The 26,208-nt window shown below is 42.4% G+C and overlaps 2 protein-coding genes and 1 non-coding gene across 10 annotated transcripts in view; 1 reads left to right on the top strand and 2 right to left on the bottom strand.

Annotated features, from left to right (window-relative positions):
- Window positions 1-26,208, top strand: part of AGGF1 (angiogenic factor with G-patch and FHA domains 1) — a 62,830-nt gene that overhangs the window by 30,051 nt on the left and 6,571 nt on the right. For 2 of the 4 annotated variants that reach the window (XM_045796429.2, XM_045796431.2), the window contains one exon: window positions 915-3,100. In XM_045796429.2, coding sequence (XP_045652385.1) covers window positions 915-1,115 — 201 coding nt within the window. In that variant the 3' untranslated portion in view covers window positions 1,116-3,100. Of the gene's footprint in view, window positions 1-914; window positions 3,101-3,666; window positions 15,024-26,208 lie in introns of those variants that run through there. The other 2 variants (XM_045796430.2, XM_087862054.1) reach the window with 2 other exon arrangements.
- Window positions 13,559-25,263, bottom strand: ZBED3 (zinc finger BED-type containing 3). Of its 5 annotated transcripts, XM_087862057.1 has the most exons (5): window positions 25,149-25,263; window positions 21,801-21,907; window positions 19,429-19,580; window positions 17,872-18,008; window positions 13,559-17,188 (listed from the first exon to the last, which is right to left on the bottom strand). In XM_087862057.1, exon 5 carries the CDS (start codon window positions 17,172-17,174, stop codon window positions 16,473-16,475), a length of 702 nt encoding a protein of 233 aa, XP_087718183.1. In that variant the 5' UTR covers window positions 17,175-17,188; window positions 17,872-18,008; window positions 19,429-19,580; window positions 21,801-21,907; window positions 25,149-25,263; the 3' UTR covers window positions 13,559-16,472. The 5 variants fall into 5 exon arrangements, with proteins under 5 accessions (XP_087718183.1, XP_087718182.1, XP_087718184.1 ...); XM_087862056.1 differs by lacking the exon at window positions 19,429-19,580; XM_087862058.1 differs by lacking the exon at window positions 21,801-21,907.
- LOC123791600 (small nucleolar RNA SNORA47) lies at window positions 19,689-19,826 on the bottom strand. Its single transcript, XR_006779462.1, has one exon. It is a non-coding gene; the product is annotated as a small nucleolar RNA SNORA47 (small nucleolar RNA).

The following is a 26,208-nucleotide window of genomic DNA, read 5'->3' as shown; positions in this document are numbered from 1 at the left end:
TGGTACTTAAGGATGGATCAGTGTGAGGTTTAATGTGAATTTTCTTACTTACTGAGGTACAGTGAGAAGAACATGGATTTCACAGTCAAACCTATAATACAGAATTATTTTGTTAGAGTAGGTGCTCTATCACTTACTAGTTGTGTGACTTGGGGCGGGTTTGGACTTCAGTTTTCATATGTAAAAATGGGGATTATAAGAATTGTTGTCTAAGGGGTATCATGAAGATAAAGCCCCTAGTATGATGCCCAGCATATAGTTGGCACTCAGTAACTGGTAGCTTTTAATAGTTCTCAAAATAATCAGAAGTCCTCCCCCTCATTTTAAGAAAATTAACAATCAAGTTCTTTTTATGCCTCTCTCTTTTTTTTTTTTTTTTTTTTTTTAAGATTGGTTTATTTTAGAGCCGGTGCGCGGAGCCCAGTGGCGGGCTCGATCCCACAACTCATGAGATCATGACCTGAGCCAAAACCACGAGTCTGTCGCATAATTGACTGAGCTACCCAGGCACCCCTCTCTTTATGACTCTTAAGGTTTAATCTACCTTTCACTTTCTTAGGCAAGGCTAGAGCAGCAGTAAATAGGTTTAAGTATGTCCATTGCCTTTTCTTCTGCTTAGAGTGGGACGGCAGCCTCTGCGGCATCTCGGTGAAATTTGGTGGCCGCTATTTAAGGAGCACTCTGTTTTCTCTGTGGAGTCAGCTGTACTTACTGGTAGGCAAGACAGTGGAGAGGAGTGACTTGAAGTTCTGTGTATAATCACGTGTGCATTCCTGCATGTATTTGATAGATCTGACAGGTTTTTCTTTTGCAGCAGTCTTTGTCAGTTAAATTAAAGTACTAAGTTGGGTACAGCAGATTTCAGCGTATTTAGACTCAGTAGTAAATCCTCTCTCTTCAACTTTTGGTAACAGATCCAGCTTCAGCTTCGCCGAGCGCATGCGGGCTTGGGGACAGGCAAACCATCCTCGATCGAAGATGTTCAGCTTCTCCAAAACAAGAGCAAAAAGAACTGGGAGAAAGCACGAGAGAGGTTTGCTGAAAACTTCCCAGAAACTAAATCTCAAAAAGATGTGCCAGGAACCGTCCCTTGGGTCAAAGGGACCATAGAGTGAAGGTTAGTCATAGAACACAATTCAAGCTTTTTTTAAAAGAGAGTTTGGAAACTCTTATTTTATTGCAGAACTTTTCCCTCCAAAAGAGTCCTTGGCATGAGGGAACTGTATCACAGTTTACCCCCTCATGATTCAGAAATGTGTAATAAACTGGGGTTTGCAGCTTTTAAAAAACATTTTTTTTAAACTAATAAATAGTAATTGAATTAGGTTATGCTGTGAGCAGACTAAAGTTCACAGGGCATGGCTGAGCTTATCAAACTTTGTTATTTTACCTTGTCATTTATAAGACCTATTTAAGCAAAATTCATATAACCAGTAATGATTCCAATGTACATTTGTCCTTGTCTCCATATGTTCATTATTATAAGATAGACAACAAGGGAAACATCAGAAGTTTATAAAAACAAGTCTGATTATATGCATCCTTGTTTATGTCCTTTAGAACTTAGGTAAAAAATGTTGAGAACACAGGGATAGTGGTGCATAAATTTTATTATTCTTGTAATATTCTAAGTAATATTATTGAAGAACTAATGAACAGGTGATATGTTATAGGAAACTAGTCTTTCATTGTTTTCTTCTGTGAAGAATTTGTTGATTTGTACTATAAAGCATTTACATTTGGTTTGTTTTATAGTTGAAATATTTAGATATGAGCAATTGAGTACAGTATTGAAATATTCCATGTGCTGGTATTTATAGTTTTGATAAATCCCATTGCTGGCAATGGAGTTGTGCCAGAGAAATCTGATTTCTATTGCAAAAGGATTGCCTAGCCAAGGCCTCAAACACAAGATATATATTGAAAATGTCTTCAAATGCAATAAAAACATTATAACATCAGAAAGAGTGATTCATTGAACCAATGTTTTAAACATATTGGTCTGCTTTGAACTCAGGACCAGCCAGAATTTTGCTCTTTAAACCGGCAGAGCAGTGGCAACAGGATACCTTAGAGTATCGGAGAGAGCTGCAGTACAGCTTTCCGAGTCCGGATGTCACTGCTCTGCCGGCTGTTACTGTTCTTTTCCTTTCTGTTCAGCTTTTCGCTGGGAAATTATGCTGGAACTGGCTCTTTTCTGGCAGTAAATATAAGCTATAGCTCCCTCATCTACTATAAAGAAATGTCTTCAAGATTTTGAAATAGGAAAATTCTGAAAAAAATTACACAATGGGGAAGATAATTCAGAAAGAAAGGCTACCTGCTGGAATTTCTACTCTGAATGGTACGGGGTACTTAGGAAGAAAAGGGCGTGGGGGGGGGGAGAAAAATAAATATATTACTAAAGATGAGACCTATGACCACACAAATTGTCAAACCCTGTAGGTCTAAGCTGGGATAATCAGAGGTCCTATAACTCCAAATCTGCAAAAAGGAATTTTCTGTATCCTTCGTAGCCACTTAACACTCTGACACTTACATATGTACCTTAAACTTGAAGGCAACAGGAGTGTTCTGCATTCTTTTTTCTAAAATAGAAAAAAAATTACTCATTTAAATGTGGTTTCGGTACTGGTGAATTGTATATAGGTAACAATGTAGGAGGCCCAAATTAGAATTGTGGTAGATTTCATTCACTGACTAAAGTGTACAACTGTGTATATAATATTTCCCATTTTTATTATTAGATTGTGGAAGACTTTTTTCATTGCTTTCTTTTGTTAAGAAAATGGAGACTTGAAAATGGGTGATAAAAATTGAAATATATGTGATATTTGTGTTATTAAAACCCTTTGCAGATCTAAAGTCTCAGGGCTATACTATATGGTGGTTAAAGAACTGAATAATGTCTGGGTCTATTTCCATTTGTGAAATAATACTATTTATCTCTCATGTCTTTTGAATAGAAAATGAGAAGATGTATATAAAAGCACTTTGTAAACTATAAAAGTAGTACAGAGATGTGAGCTGCTATTTGTTAAGAAACAAATATGTGAATTATGTACAATTTGGATTACATATAAAATTGTTTTGTGTCTCATTTTAAGTTATAATTTATTTATACAGTATAAATTTATTATTGTAGCCTTTAAGGGTTTATTTTTTTCATTTTTTATTTTTTTAAGATTTTATTTATTTATTAGAGAGAGACCAAGCATGAGCATGAGCAGGGGGAAGGAGCCAGAGGGAGAGGGAAAAGCAGACTCCCCAACATGGGGCTTGATCCCAGGACCCTGAGATCATGTCCTGACCCGAAGGCAGACGCTTAGCTGACTGAGCCACCCAGGTGTCCTCCCCCCCCTTTTTTTTTTTAGATTTTATTTATTTATTTGAAAGGCAGAGCATGAGCAGGAGGGATGAGGCAGAGGGAAAGGGAGAAAGCCCTAAGGGTTTATTTTAAGTGGAGCTACAGGTTGCTGAATTTTGAGAAATCTAACATCTTTCATTTTTGCCAGAATATGAAAAGCTGGCAAAATTTGAGAACAGAAGAAACCATAAACGTTAGAGTAAACTAACAAATTGTTTTCTAGAATTAAATAGCTAGGTAGCACTTTTTCTCAAAAAGATGATATTTTCCCCCCTGCTTTTATTTTTTATTTTTTTAAGATTTTATGTATTGATTTGAGAGAGCGCACGAGTGGGTGAGGGGCAGAGGAAGAGGGAGAAGTAGACTGCCTGCTGAGCGTGGAGCCCAACACGGGGTCGACCCCAGGACCCAAAGATCACGACCCAGGCCGAAGTCAGACGCCCAATCGACTGAGCCACCCAGGTGCACCTCCACCACCACCCCCCGCCCCCAACTTCTAAAAGTTTTTATTTCTGATGTTTCATTTTTATTCTGGTTGTGAACTTGAGAAATTTAATAACTCACCCAAGTCAGATACCTTCCAACTTCTTGTGTAAAAGATTATGTCTTAATTTGGCACATTTTCCAAGAGCACACAAACGAAGATAGAAATCTCAAATAAGGGAAAGCAGGAAGTGCCAGAGATTGTGTAGAAAGGCCATCCAGTCAAGTTGCAGGACAGAGGGATGTGCTTGGCAGAGAGCCAGCAAGCTGTTCTGGACCCAAGACCTCAAGGTGTTCCCTGTGCTTCCCCGTCATCTTGTTTTAAGCCTGCTGCTTGTTTTTGTAGAACATCACTAATATCCCTGCTCTGCATCTTCAATCCAAAACACTTCATTTTACTTTTTCAGGCTTTAAAGTGGAAATACACATTTGGGTTCTTTAAAATGAGTTGGTGTTGATGTGTGTGTCTGTGTGTATCAGAGCCCAGGCTTGCTTTCTGCCTTTCTGTTTTACTAATCTTGGCATTGGTTTATGGCCTTCTAGTTGCAAATGAATTGGAACTCCTCTGTCATTATATTCATGTCCAAAACAGGAAGAAATGGAAAAGAGAGCAGTATTTGTTAGTTATGTTTTACCAGGAAGGTAAAAGCTTACTCAGAAACTCTCAAAGCAAACTTCTCCTTAGGGTCATTAGCCAGAATCTGATAACACGACTACCCATAGTTGCAAGGGAAGTTGAAAAGGTGGGCAACAGGATGGTCTTACTTGGCTTCAGCCTATCATCAACCATCACCTGGGACTGAACATATTCTGTTGGAACAAAATCAGGGTTCAGTGAATAAGGCAGAAAGGGGACAGTGGATATTGAATGGATAGGTAACTGGCTGCCCGATAACCCAGCTATCCATCAGTGGGGATTCTGTGGGGTTGCTTAAATTGTTTTGCAGTCCTGTATAATACTTTGAAGCCATTCAGATGTGTAAGGTAGAATTATCTATACCCTGATAAAGAATATTCTTACTACATTACTGACTTGTAGAAAAGTGTGTATAGCCTGATCTCATTTTTTAAAAAATACAAGGGTACACATCAAATTGTTAATACTAATTGCCAAAGAAGTGAGCAGACTTTCACCTTTTATTATTTCTCTATGTGACCTTTGAAGTCGGTATAACTGTGCACTTACCTATGTGTACTCATACACATTTATAATAGGTAGGAATACAACACTTGAAAGTGGAAAGGCCTTCAGGGCTCATCCCAGGCATTTTCCTCACTCTCGTGTGCCGCACTTCACTTACCATTTATATGCCCATGACTTCAGGTTCTCTTAGCCAAGATACATCTCCAACTCAGTCACCTTAAATGCAACATGTTTAAGACTGAATCCATAGTCTTCTCCAAACCTGGTCTTTTCCAGTTTGTTCTCTCGGCTGACAGCACCATCTATCCAGTTGTGTAACCTAGAACCTAGGAGTCAGTGTCTATTTCATACACTCACCCTCCATCCCCTCCCCCAGTTTCCCATATAGTAAATCAGTTTGCTGTCAACACCCACCTGGACTGTTGTACTAACTTCCCAGCTGGTCTCCCTGCAGTCACCCCGTCCTTCCTCCAGTCCATCCTCCACAGTGTGGTCACAGCGTCTTCACAGCTCCTCTTTTGTCATCTCCTATTTAAATCCTCCCGTGCCTTCCCATGACTCTGAGGACAGAGCACAATCCTCGCCCGTAACACCATAGCTGGTCTAGGCACCGCCAGCTTCTTTTCGTCCTGTCTTCTATCACGCCCACGTGTTGTCAGGCTCCAGCACACTGGCCTTTTTTTCAGTTCCTCAAACATGCCACACCCTCTGTCACTCTAGGGCCACTGATCTTCCTGTGCCCTTTTACGTAGGTAATTCTGACATTTAGATCTCTGCTAATTGCTTCTCTTCAGGGATGCGTCCCTTGTCCCTTTGATTGATTGCCTTTGATAAATGTTCTTGGAAATCCATATTTGTTTCATTTAGATTATTTACTTTGTTTTTTTTTTTTTTTTTAAAGATTTTTTATTTATTTATTCGACAGAGATAGAGACAGCCGGCGAGAGAGGGAACACAAGCAGGGGGAGTGGGAGAGGAAGAAGCAGGCTCATAGCGGAGGAGCCTGATGTGGGGCTAGATCCCGTAACGCCGGGATCACGCCCTGAGCCGAAGGCAGACGCTTAACCGCTGTGCCACCCAGGCGCCCCTAGATTATTTACTTTGGGTCACAGATATTAATGTGATTAGTACAGCATTTGTCTGTCTAGATTCTTAAGTGCCATGTGGGCAAGACCTTGCTTTTTCCTCTCAGCTGTATTTCCAGTGCCTAGCACCGTGCCTGGCTTATAGCCTACAGGCAGGCAGTGAAAGAGCAGGGTGGTTTGGGGAATTGCAAGTGGCTTGATAGAGATGGGGTTTTTGTGACTGAGGAAACATGGAAGGAACTGAGGCTGCAAAGAGGGTGTGAAGCAATGGCTTTCAAACCATTTTGACCATGATCCATGTTAAGAAATACAGTTTATATCATGGCTCAGAATGTAAAAGTGTTCTATGTACATTTATAACAGGTTTTATTTTTTTTTAAGGTTTTATTTATTATTAGAGCAGGAGGAGGAGCAGAGGGAGAGGGACAAGAGACTCCATGCTCAGCATAGAGCTCAGCATGGGGCTCGATCCCAGGACACTGAGATCATGACCTGAGCTGAAACCAAGAGTCAGTTGCTTAACAGACTGAGTCACCCAGGCACCCCTGTAATGGGTTTTATATACCAATACTTAGCTGTTAGTTCACTTAATGTACTCTTTACTTTTGTTTTCCAAATCACTGATTCCAACCACTAAATTGATTTCGTAATCCACTGATGGGTTATGTTCTACAATTAGAAACATCCGGATTTAAAACATGATTTTCAAATAGTTTGACAGAACCTATGGCATTGCATTAGAGGAGCTGCAGGTAGGGCTGTGTGTGTGTGTGCGTGCGTGTGTGTGTGTGTGTGTGTGTGTGTGTGAGAGAGAGAGAGAGAGAGTGAGTGAATGAGTGATGGGGATGGGAATGGGTTAGGATGCCAAACTGGTGACTCCGGTTCTCATGCTGTTACTAGAACTGGTCTACATTGATTTGGCTTCCAGATAGGCTTCATATGGAGAAAGAGTTTCAGCGCTTAAAGAGGAGCGGGTGGGGAGGGGAACTGAACCACGTACCTGTAGCTATAATACTGTGTTCAGAAATTTGGATTGGGGCTCCTGGTTGGGCTCAGTTGGTAGCGCATAGAACTCTTGGTCTTGGGGTTGTGAGTTCAAGCCCCACATTGGGTGTGGAGCCTACTTTAAAAAAATAATAAAAAAAGAAATTTGGATTTTATCTCTTCCACAGTGAGGAATTCCTGAAGGATTTTAAGCAGTGAAACGTTCTCATTAGATTGCTTTATAACCAAAATAACTGGCTGATTGAAGAGGTGCAGAGTGGAGGCTAATACACCTCCTTGAAGGCTTTTTCCATCAGTTACTTACTGAGCACCTATCAGGAGTTGTGCAGACCTGTGACAGCAGGGACCTTGTTGGTCTCGTTCACTGTTGTATCTTCAGTGCCTGTCACAGCATTGGATGTTTAGGAGTGTGTGTTGGTCAGAATCAGGGAACACACATTTGTGGCATGTGACACTGTGCTAAGCACTTAACATACATTATCTTCTTTATTCCTGCCAGTATTTTATGAATTAGAAAACTGAGGTTTGGAGAGGTTTTTATTTTGCTCAAAATCAAAAAGTCTCTGTGGCACAGTGGCAGAGCTGGGTTTAAATCTTGATTCTTTTCATCCCAGTGCACTGCTAAGAGCACAGGCTAGGGAGTCTGGCTGATTTGGATTCGCATTTTAGCTCTACCACTCTTGAGCTGAGCGATGTTTAAAAATGTATTTAAACCTCTGTAATGTCTTCATGCAGCTATTGGGAAGTTTAAATAAGATAAGGCCCGTGTGGTACTGAACAGTGTCCAGTGCATAATAAGCCCTCAGATATTAGCAGTTATTAGTGTTATTATGCCATGCTACCGATAGCAAGGGCTCAGTTGTAGGAGAAGCATCCTGGGGTAGGTATGGTGGTTATTGAAGGGTGAGGGGTGGCGTGAGTAAGTGGTTGTGTCATCCTCATTCCTTCAGGTGATGATAGGAGGTACACTTAACGAGTACTGTAGAATGAGCAGGAGACTAGTAGATGGTAGTGAGAAAGGGTGGAAGGTCTCGTAGGTGACCCTTTGAGGTCCTCCTCAAAGAGGGGGTGGATTCTGCATGACTTTGGAAATGAAGCCATCTGGAGAAGGTGATAGGGACATCCAACAGGGCCACCCTGGCTCTCAGTTCATTGTAGGAGCAGGAGAACTATAGGGAGAACTGCAAAAGGGACTAGTTTTCAAACAGTAAAATCTTTGAACAGTATGCATTCATTCAGCAGATAGCCTTGAGGAACTCAATAAAGTCCGGGCACTATGCTAGGCACTCAGGATACAGTAGTAAACGGGACAAGACTCCTGTAATCTTGGAACTTACCTTTACTTTTAGATAGTATTTGTAGAATGTAAAGGCCAAGTAGTCACATGAAAGCCTTGATAGTCCAGAGTATTAATCCAAAACAGTTTCTGTCCATTTCAAAGTTTTTGCAGAAGCCGAAGTTCTTGGGGTGGAGGGGAGGGGAAAGGAACAGTTTGTGTTTTTCAAATGTTTTCACATCTGTCCCTAAACTAGACCTTTTTAGGGGTATCTTATAAACTCTGCCTTGAAAAAATGTTTATTCAGGGTTTTGGATATGTAGACAACAGTAAAACCTTCCTGATGCTGCAGCCCCTCATTCGGTTATGTATCTTCTCTAGTTACCTGTGAACGATAGTGACTCCGCCTGCTCACACACTGGGTGTTGTGTTTCTGAGTCTGAACAGTAGATTACTGAAGTACCAAAAAAAAAAAAAAAAAAAAAAGCAACATGAATCAGGTCATTGGAAACTGGAGTTGATGGAGAACATGTAAATTAGAAAGTCCCTGGAGGATGAGAAGCAGACACACTTGGGAAAGTTAATGTGAATGGAGGCAAACAATGACTTCTGCCTGCTTGAGTAAGAATGATTTTTCAGAAATTCTTCCAACAAAAAGCCAGCTTTCTTCCTCTGTGTTAAGATGCCATGGTATTTCATTGTCCCAAATGCAAAAGACAGGGAGAAGTTGGTAGAATATTATTAAATGTATTTAAACATGTGAGTGTGTTACTTAGCCCTCAATTACTAGTAGACTGCAGAGGCCAGGAAGGTTGCCAGCTCATTCATCTGATCATTACTTATCTTGACCAAAGGCCCGGGAGAATATATACTGAAATAATAAAGCTTTCATTAGCATTTAATGCTTTTCCTTAAAGCCTTTATTTTAGTACTATGAAATCAGGTTTCAGAGAATGTCATAATTAAAATTTTCATAAAAAGAAACATTTAATATTATTTAAATATGTAATGACTCCCAGTGCTATCAGAATTAATTCACATCATAAACCCACTAAAGTGGGCTTTAATGTCTACTATGACCATGCTACCTTTACTTAACCTTAATATATAACATTATCGAGGCCAATTTATGAGCCACACAAAAATAATTATTGCTTTATTATAATCACACCTTATTAACCAGAAATGTTAATCTGGTTAATCGTCTACCATATTTACCAGACTGGGCTCTGAATAACTGGCAGCTCTTTTCAAAAATTAAAATTTTTTGCCAACTTAAGGATGTTTTTAAGAATTTTCCAGAGATTCTGAGTGCTACTCTAGAAGAGGAGTTCCAGGGATGTTTTAAGCATGGAAGCATTTTTGGAATAACTGTTTAGTCTTTCAAGATAACTTCTTTGAAGGGAAAAGTACTTAGATGGAAATTTTACTTGTAATTTATAGTCACAAGTCATACAGAATTTTAACTGGATTAGCTCATTTGAGAACTCAGGTATCTATCATGAAGGAAAATGACTTGGCAAACCTATGAGGCTGCTCTCAGGAATCATCCCAGGGAACTTGCTCTTTCTGAGATCCTTTGGATTGATTTTGAGCTCCCATTCAGCTAAGTAAGAGAAAAAGAAGTCATTGTTCCTGCGTTTAAACTATTTGTTAGAATTTACCCAAATAATATCTTAATCATTGTGACAACCCTGTAAGGTCTGTATTATCCCCATTTTACTGATGAGGAAACTGGGTTTCAGAGCGGTTAAGGTGGTTGCCATGGTGACATGTAACATACATGGTTGGAAGCTTGGATTTTTTAATTGTATTTCAACATGTTTATTAATCATAATATTTGAGTACTCTCTTTTTGGGGGGAGCTTAAATTTTAATTCATATCTGACTCCAGAGGCTTGACAACTCACACGTCACCACCTGGCCTTCCTTGTCAGCCGGATCCTAGTTAGTGCACAGATACTTAAATATTTAGTTCTTGACACTGTGGAGGCCTCTGATTTCCCCCAGAGGCATCCTTCACACCCACCTTGCAGGTATCTGTCTCAGAAAAGTCTATGAGCACTCCCTGCACTAGGCAGATTTACAAGAGGGGGGATTAGGACCCCCATCAAAGTATCGATTTCTGGGGAATAGGGGATCCCCATCAAGCACTTTGCCTTTGTCACATACCTGCAAACCTAAGCAAGGCAGGATAATGCTGTGTGGTAGGCAGATAATAGATCCCCCACCCTTGCCCCCAAGCAAATGTCTATGTCCTCATCCTTGGAAAGTATCAATATGTTACCTGGCAGGGAAGAATTAAAGTTGCAGATAGAATTAGGTTGCTAACCTGCTGACCATAAAATAAGAAGAGTCCATTTAATGTGGAGGAGGGTAGCAGAGTGATGCAATGTGAGAAAGAATGGCCCTTGCTGACCTTGAGGATAGGAAGGGGCTACAAGCCAAGGAATGTGGGCAGCCTCTAGAAGCCGAAAAAGGCCAAAAAACATCTCCTAGAGCCTCTAGAACGGAACATAGCTCTGCTGACATTGAGTTCAGTTTCAGAATTCTGACCTGCAGAACTGTAAGATAATACACTTGTGTTGTTTTTAGCCACTAGGTTTGTGGTAATTTGTTACATCTGCAATAGCAAACTAATATAATGGCCAGCCTCACTTCCTGAAGGTCTGGCTTACCCCCAGCACCAGAGCTTGTGGATGGAAAGCAGCCAACATCAACCCAAGTGTCAGTAGGCACTCCAGCCAGGATAGCAGTGGTGAAGAGGTGGGCCACGAGGGAAGGCTGGGAGGAAGTGCAACTCTTTGGCCCCAGGTATGACCAGGATCCGTGGATTGACCTCCAGCCTCCAATGTGCTGTTGTCTTTCAGCAGGTCACTTCACCTTGTTGAAGTGTGTGGCCTCATTTGTAAAATATGGACAGTTATACTTGCCCTGCCTGCAGGGTGTCATGAGGACAAAAGGGGGGGTACAAGAGAGCATACTCACTACTGCTGCATGCATCGTCAGTTCTAGGGAGTGAATGATGGAGTCAGTACCTCAGTACTGTGGAAGAAGTTTATCACACTCCTGTTATTTTTGAGACTCACTTTGAACGTTTACTTCTAAATTTGCAGTGAACAAGAAAATCCAATTAAACCAAGCAGCTCATTGACTCTAAGGTCAGTTGATGTTAAACTGTATTTCATGTAATCATACCATGCTGGAGCCAAAGAGGACCTTAACGATCACCTCATCCGTTTTGCAGACAAGCAGATTTAGGTTGTGGAAAGGTAAGAAGTTCAAACCTTTAGAAATAGAATTCCCGGGGCGCCTGGGTAGCGCAGTCGGTAAGCGTTTGCCTTCGGCTCAGGGCGTGATCCCGGCATTATGGGATCGAGCCCACATCAGGCTCCTCTGCTGGGAGCCTGCTTCTTCCTCTCCCACTCCCCCTGCTTGTGTTTCCTCTCTCGCTGACTGTCTCTAACTCTTCAAAAAAATAAAAATAAAATCTTTAAAAAAAAAAAAAAGAAATAGAATTCCCTATTGAGTGGCAGCAAAACAAGAGCCCAGTTTTTATGAATCCCTTCTAAGATGTTCAAGACACGGACAGCTATTTAAAATTGAAAGTCAGCCCAAACCAGCTCTTCCCTCTCCAGCTCCAGGGATGACAACTTAGGTGTATAGTAAGGGTTCTAGCTGTTTCAACTTCGGTTGTCAGGACCCTGCCTTGCTTCCCCCTCCTCTCTGCAAAATTTTAAAGAGGTGACTGATCACTTGACATCATGGCAGGAGTTCAGGAGTTAGGTTCAGAGCATTCTGCATCCCCAGTCCAGCCATCCACCTTGTCACTGTGTGCTGCCTGGGTGGCACTATTAGCAAGCCCAGTGACAGAAGTCAGGGAAGCCCTGCTGATCTAGGTGAGGTGTGTCACTGTCACCCATCAGCAATGACAGCTCTCTGTGAGCCGACTGTGTCACAGGCAGAGAGACCAGTGCAGTCGCCATAATCCACCTCGACTGTCACCCACCTCGACTGTCATGCATCAGCAATGATAATTCTGTGAGCCAGCTGTGTCGCAGACAGAGAGACCAGTGCAGTCCCCATAACCTTCCCTATGTTCTCTGGAGGCCAGCTTGACTTATTGGTCCTGACAGCCCTTGGGCTTTGACAGATGAGCCAGCAGAAGTCCTTAAGGCCAAAGAGGCACAATATCTGTTGAGGTTGGAGTCAGGTGAACCACCATAGCCACTAACTCCTGGTAGTGAGCAAGCCACTCTGGGGCTCATTTTTCTCTCCTGTCAAATGATAGTGTTAGGCTGGACAAGGGCTGCATTTTCTTCTAGGCTTTTCTAAAAGTGGGGGTTACATCAGTGCTTGTGTTGGGTTTTGTTTATTTTACCTAAGAAAGTGGAATGCTGATGGTCAGGAATTCTCATTTGAGAAATGTAAATAATTTCATTTTTGATTATAAAAGTAATTCATGCTTGGTATAAAAAAGTACAATGCAAAAGTATAGAAAGCAGAAAGTCAAATCTCTTTGCTTAACTCCCACAGCCAGCACTAAGTTATTAGGGTAACTATGCCCCCTGTCCCTGAAACAGAGGCTGTTGGTGCTCCCATTAGTCATCTTTCTTGAGGGAGCACTTAGAGATTCTGAAAGTCAATCTTTGCTGGTATTAGTGGTTCTAACAGTTGGTGAAATAGAAGAGTAACATTTATAGGTTTCTTTCTTCTAAAAAGTTCAAATTCCTCTAATAGCTGAAGTTATACATCCACATGAAGCAGTTCTATTTCAGTACTTAATAGAAATAACATACTATTGTTAGGATAATGTAAAGATTGTGAAAGACAAAAGAATAAAATACATGAAAATGTTTATAGCAGTTTTACTAAGGTGACAGGACTTTGGAGGATGTTGTTCTGATTTCTTCCTAGATCGGGGCATTGCATTTGTGTTACTTGTGTAATGAAAAACATTTTAAGAAAAATATTCCTGATAATGACATACTAGTAATGACATACTAATTTGGATTCCAATCAAACTGCAATAATGGACACTTACTAAACCTTTATTGACTAAACAGCTTAAAAATTATTACTGCTGTTTCTTTCTAGGCTATTTTTTTTTTCTGCTGTGAATTCTACTCAGAATTAAAGATAAATGAATAATTATCTTAACTGTGGGAAAACTAACTTGTAAAACTCAACACATTGAGTTCAATGCCTCAGATATTTATTGAGCAGCTATTACATGAAAAGCACTATGGGAATAGAAGGATAACCCAAGGGCTCAGGGTCTGGCAGGAGAGGGAAGACAAGAACCCATAGAGTCATATGCCAGATGATGGCCTGTTTTAAGTGTTATGAGATTATAAAACGCTGAGGAGTCCAGAGGAGTAAAGAATCATCTATTAGGAGTAATCAAGGAAAACTTCATGCAGGTAGTCAAATTGGAGCTTCGTCTTTGAAAATGGGTGGAATTCTTCATATTCAGAGATTGAAGGGGCATTTTAAGTGGAGGGAAGGCAAACAGGCATAGATGTGCCAAGACAAGGGCATGTGAGGAAGAATAAGGAGTCGGGTTGGGCTGCAGCATATAGTATAGGTAAGGGAGGGGACAGATAAGACTGGTATCAGGGTGGGGGCACTTGAATGTCCGGCTACAAAGTCGAAGCTTATTGATAATGGGTGATTTGGGGGGGCCTTTGAGCAGGAATTGTGATATAATCAATGTGGGCTTAGAACAGTTCCGTTGGTCAAGTTGAGTGTTAGGAAGGGGACAGTTGGGAAAGACAAGGATGGGAAGATGAACCCTAGAGGAATGAATGAGGCTTGAGCTTGGCAGGTGGCACAGGAAGATAGGTGTGACACTTTGTAGAAATAGACCCAGTAGATCAGGGACCTAGGACTCAGCGACCTGACTTCAAATCCCAGTCTGTCTCAACATTACAGCTCCCTGAGCCTGTCTCCTCCTCTGTGAAATAGGCATAGGATTAATTATGTCATGGGGTTGCCGCATGGTAGGCAGTTATTCTCGTAAAGCATTTGGCACAGCGCTGGTACATGGTGAATGTTAGTGTTAATGTCACTGATAGTATTACGTGGAATGAGAGGGAGGAAACTTGGTGTCAGCTCAGTGACTTGCAAGGAAGACAGTACAGCATCTAGGAACAGCACATCTGGATGTAGAAACTGGATTTGGATCTCAGTGCTACTACTTACCAGCTTTGATTTTGTAGAAGCCGCTTAAGACCTCTATCTCAGTTTCCTTAGCTGTAAATGGGCGTAGTATTAATCCCTCCTCAGGGAGCTGCTATGAGAATAAAGTGAGGTAATGCATGTAGTGGGCAGTATGTACCTGTACATTTTAAGAGCCCAGTAAATGTTAGTTATTAGGTAAGGGGTGGGAATGTGGAACTGAATAGATTTGCCCTTTCCATCAGCAGTGGCAGGATATACAAGTAGAGGTGGAGACATGCAGCAGGGGGTTGGACATGAAGGACAGAACTGGGAAGAACACGCAAGGCTGGGGGTAGTCAGGAGTCACTGGCACAGAGGAAGATGAGCCAAGAATGAGTATGTAAATTGGCTTAAGCAAACATTCAGACAAACCCAGAATAAAGGACATTCTATAAGACAGATGGCTGGGACTCTCAAAAATATCATGGAAAAAAAAAATAAGGGAGCTGTTCTAGACTAAAAGAGACAAAGTTATAATCAAAAAGTAATGAATGAACCTTGATCGGACCCTGTTTTTGTTTTGTTTTGTTTTGTTTTTTAGAAAAGATAAGACATTTCTGAGACAATTGGGGAATTTGGTTAGGGACTATTTTAGAGGCTATTAGGATGTACATACTGAAATACTTCTGGATGAAATGCTATTCATGTTTGGGGGAGAGGGCCGAAAAATTAAGGCAAAATATTAATCGCTTAGTCTAGGTAGAGGGTGTATGTGGGTGTTCATTTACTAGCAAGATGAAGGCTGAAAATAAATTGTCATATTCAGCTTCTTAAGGGTAGGTTGGGAAGCTGATGGTGAAGAATTGAAATATGGGAGGAAGTGTAGGCAGCAAGGATAACTGGGCCTCCCTTGGACAGTGTTCAGTGGGGGCAGTCAGGCAGCCAGGCCCCTTTCTTTTTAGTACAAGGGCAGACTGGGTGTTGCTGAGGAAGAGTAGTCTGGGGAAGGGAGGGAATAAGTCAGAGGAAAGGAGAAACAGTAATGGAGCAAAGATCCAGTAACAGTGTCAGAGGAATGCATGAGAAGAGAGAGACAGAGGTGGCCTCAGATGAGAGGGATGCCTTCCTTCTACTGTGGCCCAGAAGCAAGGACTGTGGAGATGAGGGAAACCAAGTTCCCTTCCTAACAACGAGGGAGGAGGTCATGTTTTGCTAGCAAGGGAGTGTGAGGCAGGAAAGTGGGAAAACTCACTACAGCTGGCAGTGGGTGTGAAAGGGAAAACAGCTGGGGTGAGACAGGATGCACTTGGTACCGTCAGCAAGCAGGGGAGGGGAGTAAACAGGGGTTCTCCCAGACTGCTCTGATGAGGCACTAGAGAGGCAGAGGGAAAAGTGCCGTTGTGGAAGCTAAATGGCCCCCTTTTCAGAACTGCGTGCTGGGCAAACCAGTTACTAAAGATTTATTCATTGGGAAATGAGTAAAACTCTCTTGGATAAAACGCTTTATCCTCATTTCCAAGCATCCTCCACCCTGGGTTGCCCTGGCTGTTGTACAGGCACGTAGTATGATAGTCTTTGGTACGCAAGGCATTTTCTGTCCTTTCAAAGTCATCGGGTACAAGACTCCGGGTGACCTAGGCTCACGAAGTTGCTGGAGCTGTCATTCCAAAGGCAGTTGGAGGAAAACCAGCTCCTGCACCGGTGCTCACTAAAGGTCAGCAGCAAAGGAGGCCACTGGAGCTTGCGCTCCCAGGTACCTAGTTGGGGGGCGGGGGGGACATGAAGTGTTAGTGATTTTTGGTTCTGCTTTGGCCTCCGAAGTGCTTCTCCAGGGCCCACATTTGGAGATGTCGGCGGGCCTGAGATTCAGTTCCCAGGTGAGGCCGGTCCGCAGACCACACTTGGAGTAGCGCCGGATGGGAGGGACTGGGGGCGGAAAGCGACCACCACCTACAGGAGGATCTTGGTGATTATGTAGCCGTCCCGCTCGCCCTCGGGCTCTTCTTTGAGCGGAGTCTGCAGCGGGGCAGAAGCGGCGGCTAAGGCGCCTTCGCGGCGGCTCACTTCCCGCAGCCGCGCCTGCAGCGCCTCCCTCTCGGCCTGCAGCTCCCGCCGCGCCTGGGCTGCCGCGCGCTCCTCCTCCTGCAGGGCCCTGCGCCTCCGCTCCAGGGCGCGCTCGCCCTGCTCCACGGCCGCCTCGCGCCGCGCCAGCTCGCGCTCACGCAGGCTGCAGCGCACGGCCAGCGCGCCCATCTGCTCCAGCAGGCGCGCCCAGTCGCCCTCGGCGGCCGCGGCAGGGCCGGGCGGCGGCTGCGGCGGGCAGGGGGCCGCGGGCGGCGAGCGGCGGGCGGAGCTCTTCTCCAGGTCCCGCCGATGCGCGCTCTTGAGGTGCCTCCACAGCGCCGGGGTGCCCGCGTGGAAGCCCGGGCCGCGGCTCACCTGCTCCCCGCACAGCCGGCAGGTGGCCCACTGGCCCGCGGCGTGGCCCGCGCGTGCGGGGGCCAGGTGGAAGTAGCCCCAGGCCTCGCAGTATGGCGCCCCCAGGCGGCCGGGAGGGGCCGGGGCCAGGCCGGGACATGGGCCGCCCCGCGCCGCAGCGTCGTCCGGCCCGCCAGTGTCTTCCATGAGCGCCGTCAGCTCGTCACTCCGCATTCTCTCCGCCGCGCCTGCGTTCCGATGGAGAAAAGGGTAAGGATAACCCCCCCGACTGCACACACGCTCACACGCACAACTTCTGTGGCCGGAGGTAGCCGCCTTTTTGTTACACATAAAAATCCTACGGTTCGTTTGGGTGGTACCTGGGTCTTTTTCATATTATTAATGGTTTGGTCCTCAGGAAATGTGCACCGCGTCTAGCCCTTCTGCCCTTAACTAGGAACTCTCTTTAAGATCAGAGGGGTCCCCAGCTCACAGGTACTGATACTAAGGAAATGGGAAGCCAAGCTGCTTCAGTGGGAGGACCAGCTGAATGAGTGCTGTATAGATGAGTTTTAACTAGTCTCCTTCGCTCTCTTTTAGAAAGGTTACTCTTTTCAGAATAAGAGCTTCCTTTTGTTTTCTGCTGTCAGTGTTAGGGAACAAACTGTAGAGACAGCCGAAAAGAAAGCCTTGGGAACGAACAATTTGTTTCTTAATCTTCCGGGTGTAAGTGCCAGTGGTAAACAGCCTTTTAAAGACCTTTCGATGAGGTTTTTTTTTTTTTTTTCTTTTCAAAATACAAGTCATTGTTTTGTGACTTTAAAAACAATGTGCGTGTGAGAAAAATGGCAGTGCTAAAAACCACTAAAATGTTTTAAAAACATACATATTTAGGAAAACAAATACACATAGCAGTTTTCTAAATTTTTACCTTTAAATTAGTTGGTAGGCCATGTCCTGTGGGCCTTGGGGGGTCCCTGTCATTGCCTCAGGGTTTCCAGCCAATGTCAGTTCTCAGGTGGAAACACTGCAGCATGAATCCTGAGTTCTAAAGAACCATCAGCAGTGCTAGGAGTAAATTCAGAGGACAGACAGTGAGTAAAAGAAATTCAGTAAACAGCCCCCTAAACAGATACTAGAAATACTGACTAAGCACCATGTTATCCTAGTGCTCATTTTTTCCCCTCACCCTGTCATAGTTGCTCCAGTTATAAAACAAAAAATCAGTTTTCTGTATTGCTCATCCCCTCTTTATGCTTAAAAGATAAAAAGCTTTGGCAATGCTTTTAATTAAGGAAAAAAAGTAACTTCTTACTCTGTCCTACAAATACCTGTGGTTAAAAGGATCCAAACACAAGCCAGTGACTATCATTGTAAAGTCATTCCTATTAAAAACAGTTTATCACAGCAATAACCTATCAAACGAGGGATAGAAAAGGTGAAGTCTGTTCTTCAGGAAGTAACTTCACAAAGGACCACATGTGTGATTATAAACAAATTTGTTTTGAAATTCAAAAATAATAAGAGAACATGCAGCAGACTCAGAGGTCTTCTGAGAACTTATTTCAGGGGGAAAATCAAGGCCAAGATGCATAGTGAGGTAGCCAGTGTCCACTCGTACTGTCAGGTTTTAAACCGACAGAAGTGGAGATGATAAAGTTCCAGAATCTCTTTTTTTAACATAACTGGGAATGACAGAAGACACAGCTGGGAACAGGAAAAATAAGTTGCTATAATAGTAGTAGTGTTTAGTGTAAGCTTTTATTTCAGTTGCTAAGAGTCTTGTTACAGATACATTACAATTTTCTAAATCTCATTTTTTTCCCCCTACCAAGCTGTTCTAGTCAGGATCAGGCATGACATTTAACATATCACTCATATTTTTTAAAAAGATAACGAATTTACCAGAATCATCAAAAAAGACAAGTACCAGTCCTCTTCTAACAAAAGAAATAGCTATTTACATATTTTGTGGTACAACAGGCATTGATTTGAATATAGTTACTCGTGAAGGCCCGTAAGTATAAAAAGTCTCTGGAAATTAAAAGGCTAGATTTCCTTCAAGAGATTTACCAAATCCCCGAAGTGCCCCCAATAGGATGAGGAGGGGAGTTACAGACCATTTTCAAGGATAATTTTTTTTATGCTTCGTAAACATTATGGTTATATAACATCACGGTTAGTAAACAGACCAGATTTTAGCCTTAGAAATTGTTTTTTGGTAACCTAAATTTACCTAAAATTTTTTCTACTTTTTTTTTTTTTTAGAATTTCATTTCTTCTACATCAGAATCCTCTCTTTACAGAGTTCCTTTTTTATTACTAGATATACACAAAGGGGAGTGAATAGGATTATGAATCCTTGTATTTTTATAAATTAAAAGGGATTTAAAGGTTTTCTATAATATCGAGACTATCACTTTGCGTTCTGATATGCTTTCTTGAGCTGGGGGGCTGAAAACTGTATATGACCTTCAGACTATCTTACCTGTGCCAGAGTCTGAGAGTGATCATTACTGATGTGCCCCTAAAAGTGCCAGAGGTGACCAGTTACTGTCAAGCTTTACCTCCCTGCAAGATGTCTCTGGGTTTCTTCAAAATCTGGGATGCCCAGAGGAGTGCCACATACATGAATGCCATCTGTCGTAAGAGTGAAGGTGGAAACAAGAGTGAGAAGCACTGATTTTGATGTCTTAATCCTTTAGACTTAGTGGACTGCCTCATCTGAGCCAGGGACACGCAGCACCGCAAATGTCGGCCAGCACAGCGCTGCCCCTCCAAGGGCGGCAGAGGGACATCCTCTGCTTTGGCAGGCCTTCACTCTCGGAGGTCTTAACCGGTGGAAGGCAGCACAGGACTGAACTGCCTCACCTTCTCACTCCTCCACACGCAGCGACATTCTGGCTCAATACAGTCTTCTGTTCAGACTAAGTATCTAAACAGTGACCAGCGTCTGTGGCCACAGGTCATACTAGCCTTCTTAGTTCTACTAACCAACCCCTGGGCTTGTTTCAACTATCCCGACAGTACAGAGGGAGAGAAACCTAGTCAGCTTTCAGTCAGCTGTCTTGGCTTGGGAGAGAAGCCTTAGCAACTTCAGCCACAACCCTAACACACAAAGAGCTCTTAACGAACTGACAAGAAAAGATGAACAACCCAATAGAAGAACGGGCAAGAAATACGAGTAGGCAAATGACCTAAGAACAAAATCAGATGGCCAAGAAATTTGTGAAGAGATTCACATCACTTATATTCAGGGAAGTGCTCTTAAAGTAACAGGAAGGTCTCATTTTAGATCCATCACACTAACAAAAATGAAGAGGTCTGTCAGCCAAAGCTAGAAGGGAGGCAAAGAAAAGGGTACGTTCATGCATTACTAGTGGAGATGTGGAGGCTTTAAGGAAAACAATTTGGCAATTTCTGTTCATTCAAAGTAGATATAATTGGGGATCCCATTCTTGGGAATCTATTCTGTAGAACTGTAAGTACTAATACATAAAGTAATATGTATTAGGATGTTTACTACAGTATTATCTGGAATCGCAAAAAAACCGGAAACATGGGAACACCTGTCAGCTGGAGAATGGCTGGGTAAATAATGTGCGTTCACACGGGAATATTGCGCAGCCGCTAAAAAGGATGGATTGGAGGTCTGCTAGAAGACCTAGAGGGATTTCTGGAGGAACTCTTCAGGGAGAAAAGCCAGATGCAGAAAAATATGTATAATGTCGTTCTTAAATAACATACAGATCTGTGTAGGATATATAAAGATTTTATATATATATGAAGAAAAATGAGGAAGATACACTGTCGATTGAGGAGTGGCAGCTGGTGTGAAAAGAGAAAGAGAAGAGGTAAACACAAAAGGAAGAGTAAAAAGGTCCTAAGAAAGCATGCACATTTGTGGATACTTAGGTAGACTGTGTAAGTGGCAGAGGCTACACATATGTGGAGAGCGAGATGGAGTCACTCATGTCAAGCAGTGATGTCATGCATCAGGAAAGCAGACAAAGGTGATGAGCTGAGAATAAATATCACTAAAACTCTTAACAGCCTGGAGGCACCCAGAGGTGATAACCAGCAAAGTCAAGAGAGCCTAGATGGACCGAGAACTGAGGATCAGTAGAATCAGAAGTCTGGAAGGGCTAGCCTGATCAAACTCTTATAAAAAGGGAAGATTTTTGCAGCAAACTGTCATATTCTTCAGACGCTGACCCTTCCATGTCTGATCGCATCAGAAAGGCAGCTGCCACCGAAGGTTCTGCCCAGTTGATCTCTGAACATAACAGAGATCCTCCACGACTTGAACATACTAAGCAGGAAGCACTGAGCGGACCCACACTGGTTGAGACCTCATCTCAGCTGCGCACTCATGGACTGACTTTGCATTTGGTTCATTAACTTATACTATTTTATCTTGTTTGTTTTGTGACTTTTATATTGTATTTTGTTTTGTGTGTCGTGTAAAAAGCCAAGTTAAACGCATAGTGAAATGTCACTGAGTTTGGAATTCCAAACTTGCTTTTACAGTTGTGTTAACCTTGCTTTATGATTCAATAAAGCTGACATTATGGAAAGACACAACCTGTGTATACCCCTTCGTAGAGTAGCTCCCCAACAATGTAAATACAAAGTAATTTTATAAAACAGTCTCAGGCATGTGAGTTCAGGTTGGGCTAGGCAGCCTTAACTATGGAGGCAGGGGGGGACAGTCCCGTGGGGCATAGCGTGCTGCCATCTGGCCCTGGAGGGAGCCCAGTGTGTGAAGTTGCTCAGCGTCAGGTGGTTGGCTGGCCCTGCCTGGACAGAAGGAGATTCTGTATGCATAGGAGAAAGAGGTGCCTTGGGAGGACTGCCCACCTCTCATCTCCCTGGCACAGGCAAGCACTCATGGGATGCTGTATTCAATGCAATGAACTTGACTCTACTTTTCTTAGACCCAGCTCACCAAATCCCGATTTCTCCATCTGTCAAGGAAAATGATAAGATTATAGGCCTCTAAACCTGTGGCTGAAATAAAATAATGCAAATTATCTCGCCTTTGGACTCTCCAATGCTATGTAATTTCAGGGCACGAACAAAAAGAAGCTACCAGTATTTATTGCTCAGACACACCCACATTAAGATCTTAGTGGCTAAAGTGTGTTATTTCTCTCTTTGACATTGTTATTCAATAGAGTAGGTAATTTAAGTTGGAAAAATTCTCTTGAGGATTTTTTATTATAAAAAGCAAAAAAAGAATCACAGATCCATTTTCCCTTCCCAGCCAAATTTATTTTTACTTCGTAAATTGACCTTCGTGCAAAATACATCGCTCCTCTCTCAGGTAGAAAATGTTGGGGAGGTCTGGTTAACTGGAGCCCTGTGATATGTATTACTTCCTTACCAAGTAACCAAGAAAAATGCACACCTATTTGTTAACTATATGGTTAGCTAACATGAAGGAAATGAAAAATAAGAGCTCCCTTAATTTTTTCTTAAACAGTTTTTAAATTACCAGAAAGGGACCAATGAATGTGATTATTTTGCTTACAATCCGTTCACTCCATCCACTCTCATTCAAATTACTCATTGTGCACCGCCTCAGGGTCAGGCCAGGGCTTGCTGTCCGGGATGCCAACAGGAAAACCACATATCCCAGCCCCTCCAGAAGCTCACCGTCGGGGGGGGAGACACTTCCAGCAATAATTCTGATACACGTGGTAAAGGTCAGAGTGCTGTTCACTCATGAAGGTGAATTCCATCACTCGATGTCCATACTGGGGAAAGGGTGGGCCCTGGAGGCCCTAACACAAATGTTCATGCAGACATTCCTGCTTCAACATCTCTTCCCTTCCCGACCTCCTTTAGGGCCCCAAATTCACAAAAAACACATTGCCACTAGTGCTGACTCTCATAAAGTTTCAATTCTTTAGTCTTATAACTAGGCTTCCAAGCTCATATTTTAAAATAAAATTTCTCGATGCTAAATGAAAGTAGGTAACATGAAATTAATTTAATAGTGGAAATGTTTTAGTCCATTTCGGGGAGGGGAAAAAACTGAAAGAAAAGTAGATTTTAGTTATTTCATGGACGAGGGTAGTATAGTATTGTTGGTACCACACCTCTGAACCCTTCCATAGTGAGTTTGATTTGAGTATCCATTATCTGGAAGGAGTGATAAGTTTAAGCCTATGGAAGATAATAAATTCACATTGATTATTTCAAACTGCATTTGAAGTTTTATTTGCAGTTCTCCAAAGCTCTTGTCTTCTAATAATTTATTAAATTAAAACCCAGACTCTTCAGTATCATCTCCCTGAATACCAGTATAGAGAATAAGGGAGATCAAAACCTGGATGAATAATTTGTGTAAATATGGGTGTATATGCATATAATATATGACTAACATTAATCCAATCATCCTATAAAACACCCATGGAGGTTAATCTTATTATTTTATACTTATGCTTGAACACATACAAAATATTAGGCAGGCTAAAGGCCAAAACCAGGCAATGTTCTCAAAAGAGAATAGCAAAGGAACTATAGCCCTATTTGTCCTTCCACAGCCAAGGCTAATCACTTCAGATGGATTAATCTGGTAGAGTAATAAACAAATATGTGTAGGCTGAACCTGAATCTTAGGTAAGAAATTCACACTAATGTGAAATCCACACAGACTTGGGTGGAAACACTAAAAACATTTTCATTTACTTCATCCACCAGTAATTTAAAGCAGAACATCATAATTAAAACAAATAATTAGCCTTGGCAATTGAAATATCAAGGAAACCACAATTCATTCACCTGTTACTTGTCCATCTCTGTTGAAATATTAGTTTAGTATCATGGATTAATCTATTTATAAATAGATACAGACAATCAGAAAAATTGGTCTGGAATCACGAGGCTGAAGACTTAGATGAAGTTAAAAATAAAAAAATGCCTCCAAACTGTGAAGTGTGGATACTCAGTTCAGGCAATAAAGGGGTAGGTGTGAAAATATTTAGATAAAGGTTATACATGGACTGTAAAAAAGGTATTGAACCCACAGCTAGTTGTATGGTGAGTCCGAGAAATTCTGTGAATGTGTTAAGCCAAACTCTTAGATACCTCTACCATTAGCTCAAAGGCCAGATGTATTTTCTATTAATGCATTTTTTAAAATGAAAAGTTTCTACCCTAAAGTGGACCTTTATTTTAGGCCTGCATTACTTTAATACATATGTTTCTAAAAAGAAGAGTGTTGATCAATTTTGTCTTGTAAAATGCATACTTTAATATGAATTACAGGAATTTAAAGCTGTCCTACTTTGAAGTTCTTTGTAATACAAAGAATTTTGAATTGAGAATTACCTTGTTTTAGCTCATGGCCATTTTACACATTGTTGCATACTTTTTATTGTCCTTTGCCTCAAGCCAGTTTTGGCCAAAAAGGGTGTACAAACAATACATGAATGCAAAGTGCATAAAATAATTACTCTAATTATGTCAGTTTATTAAGCTTTTTCTGCAACAGCTTGTTTAACACCATATCCGTGTAGTCTGGGCTAATTCGAACTTTGGATGGTAGTTATTTTTTTCTTTCAAGAAAGGAAAAACAATTTTGTTAAGCTTCGGACATTGGGCTACTGTAAGTAGTTATAGCAAACTGCTCCTTTATACTCAGGATCAGAAAATTCTTTTGTTTGAGCACCATGGAGATGGGGGCAGGGATTCCTGTCTGAGCATTTGGCTCCTATTTTGCTTCTCCCTCTTCAAAATGAGAAACATTAAGAAAGTCTCAGAGAAAGAGCACGCTACAGGGCACGCAACCATTGGCCACTGTTTAAGTCTGACTGCAAAAAGGCAATTTTACTAAAAGGAGAGCAGATGATTTTCGATATTCTCAAATAACTTTTTTGAAAGGAGACTGGAGGAGCAAAATTGAGGTGCCGAAAGAAGCCGAACAGTGCCTTTAGTCGGAATCCGGAGCCACATGCGTCTTTTAGACGAGAAACAACCTGAGCACCGTGAGGGAAGGGCACGTCCGGCAGCCCGGGCACAAGCCAGCCTGTGATAATACCGCACAGAGGCGTTTGCGGGTTGCTGGCTCACCTGCGGCCCCCGAGGCCCGGGACTGGCCCCGGTTCCCTTCGCGGCCCCTTTTCTCCCCCAGCCCCCGGTGGGCCGCGAGCAGACCTGGCCTCGGGGAGCGCGGCTGCCTGCGTGGCGGCGCACACTCACCCCATCACCCCCAAAGCGCGGCGGGAGCAAGAGACGGGCTAGAAGTCTGGGATCGCCGGTCCCCTCCAGGATCCTCGCAGACATTTTGTCCTGTGCAGAAACCTCCGCTCGTCTCCCTTAAAGACACAGCGCTCAATTCACGCATCTGGGGGTAAAAGGGGGGACGGTAACATGTGACCTGCGGGGGGAAAGGCTGGAGAATCATTTCTTAGCCATCCAGGTCCACCAGTGACAGACTTGTGTTTGCCGAGGTTTAAAAATGATGCAGTTGATTAGTGCTTTTTAAAAATGTAATTTTTATTTTACACTTTTACATTAACCTTCCAAGACCTGGATTCCTGTCTTTGGTCTGAGTGCAGTTTGCATCCTTTCAGATTCAAGGTATCTGATGGTTCAGGTTGTTAAAAGAAACCCACCGAACCAAGGTCTGGACAGGTAAAGGTAGGGCTCGTTGGCGTTCTAAAATTTAATAACGCTAGTGTATCAGCTTTCGATGGATTATGTTGAGGTAACAACGCCTACAATTCAGTGATTTACAATAAGAAAGATTCATTTCTCAGACTACATCTGCTACATCTATTCCACTAGTTTCTTTCACTCCAGGCTCCAGGTTGAAAGATCAACTTTTTTCGGCGGCGGGGGGTACACTCACTTCACCTTGTGCTGGAACCAACTTTGAGGGAAGAAGATTTGTAGTGTTTGTAGTGTTTGCTATTTCCATGATGTAAATACTCCCACCGCGACTGATTGCAAGCTACTTTTAACAAGTTTAACAAGTGACTTGCCAAATTTCTGGAAATTTTACAATCAGCTCTTATATACCACTGGCATATGCTGCTCTTAAAACAAAACAGCTCACCTTCTGAGCAACCCAATTCTGTTCACATTTTATTGGCCAAAGCAAGTCATATGGCAAAGCTTGCTGTCAATGGGGCCAGAAAGTGTACTCTCAAAAAGAAGCCTTGCAAGTCATATAACAATGGGCAGAGATTATATAATCCTTTTAAAAGGAGGACAGAGAATTACTGATTACAATATTACAATCCACTTTACATGCTTT

Source organism: Ursus americanus, chromosome 5 (assembly GCF_024610735.1).
Source record: "Ursus americanus isolate L20-20 chromosome 5, mUrsAme1.1.p, whole genome shotgun sequence".
Lineage (NCBI taxonomy): Eukaryota > Metazoa > Chordata > Mammalia > Carnivora > Ursidae > Ursus > Ursus americanus.
This window is presented reverse-complemented; position numbering and strand designations above follow the sequence as displayed.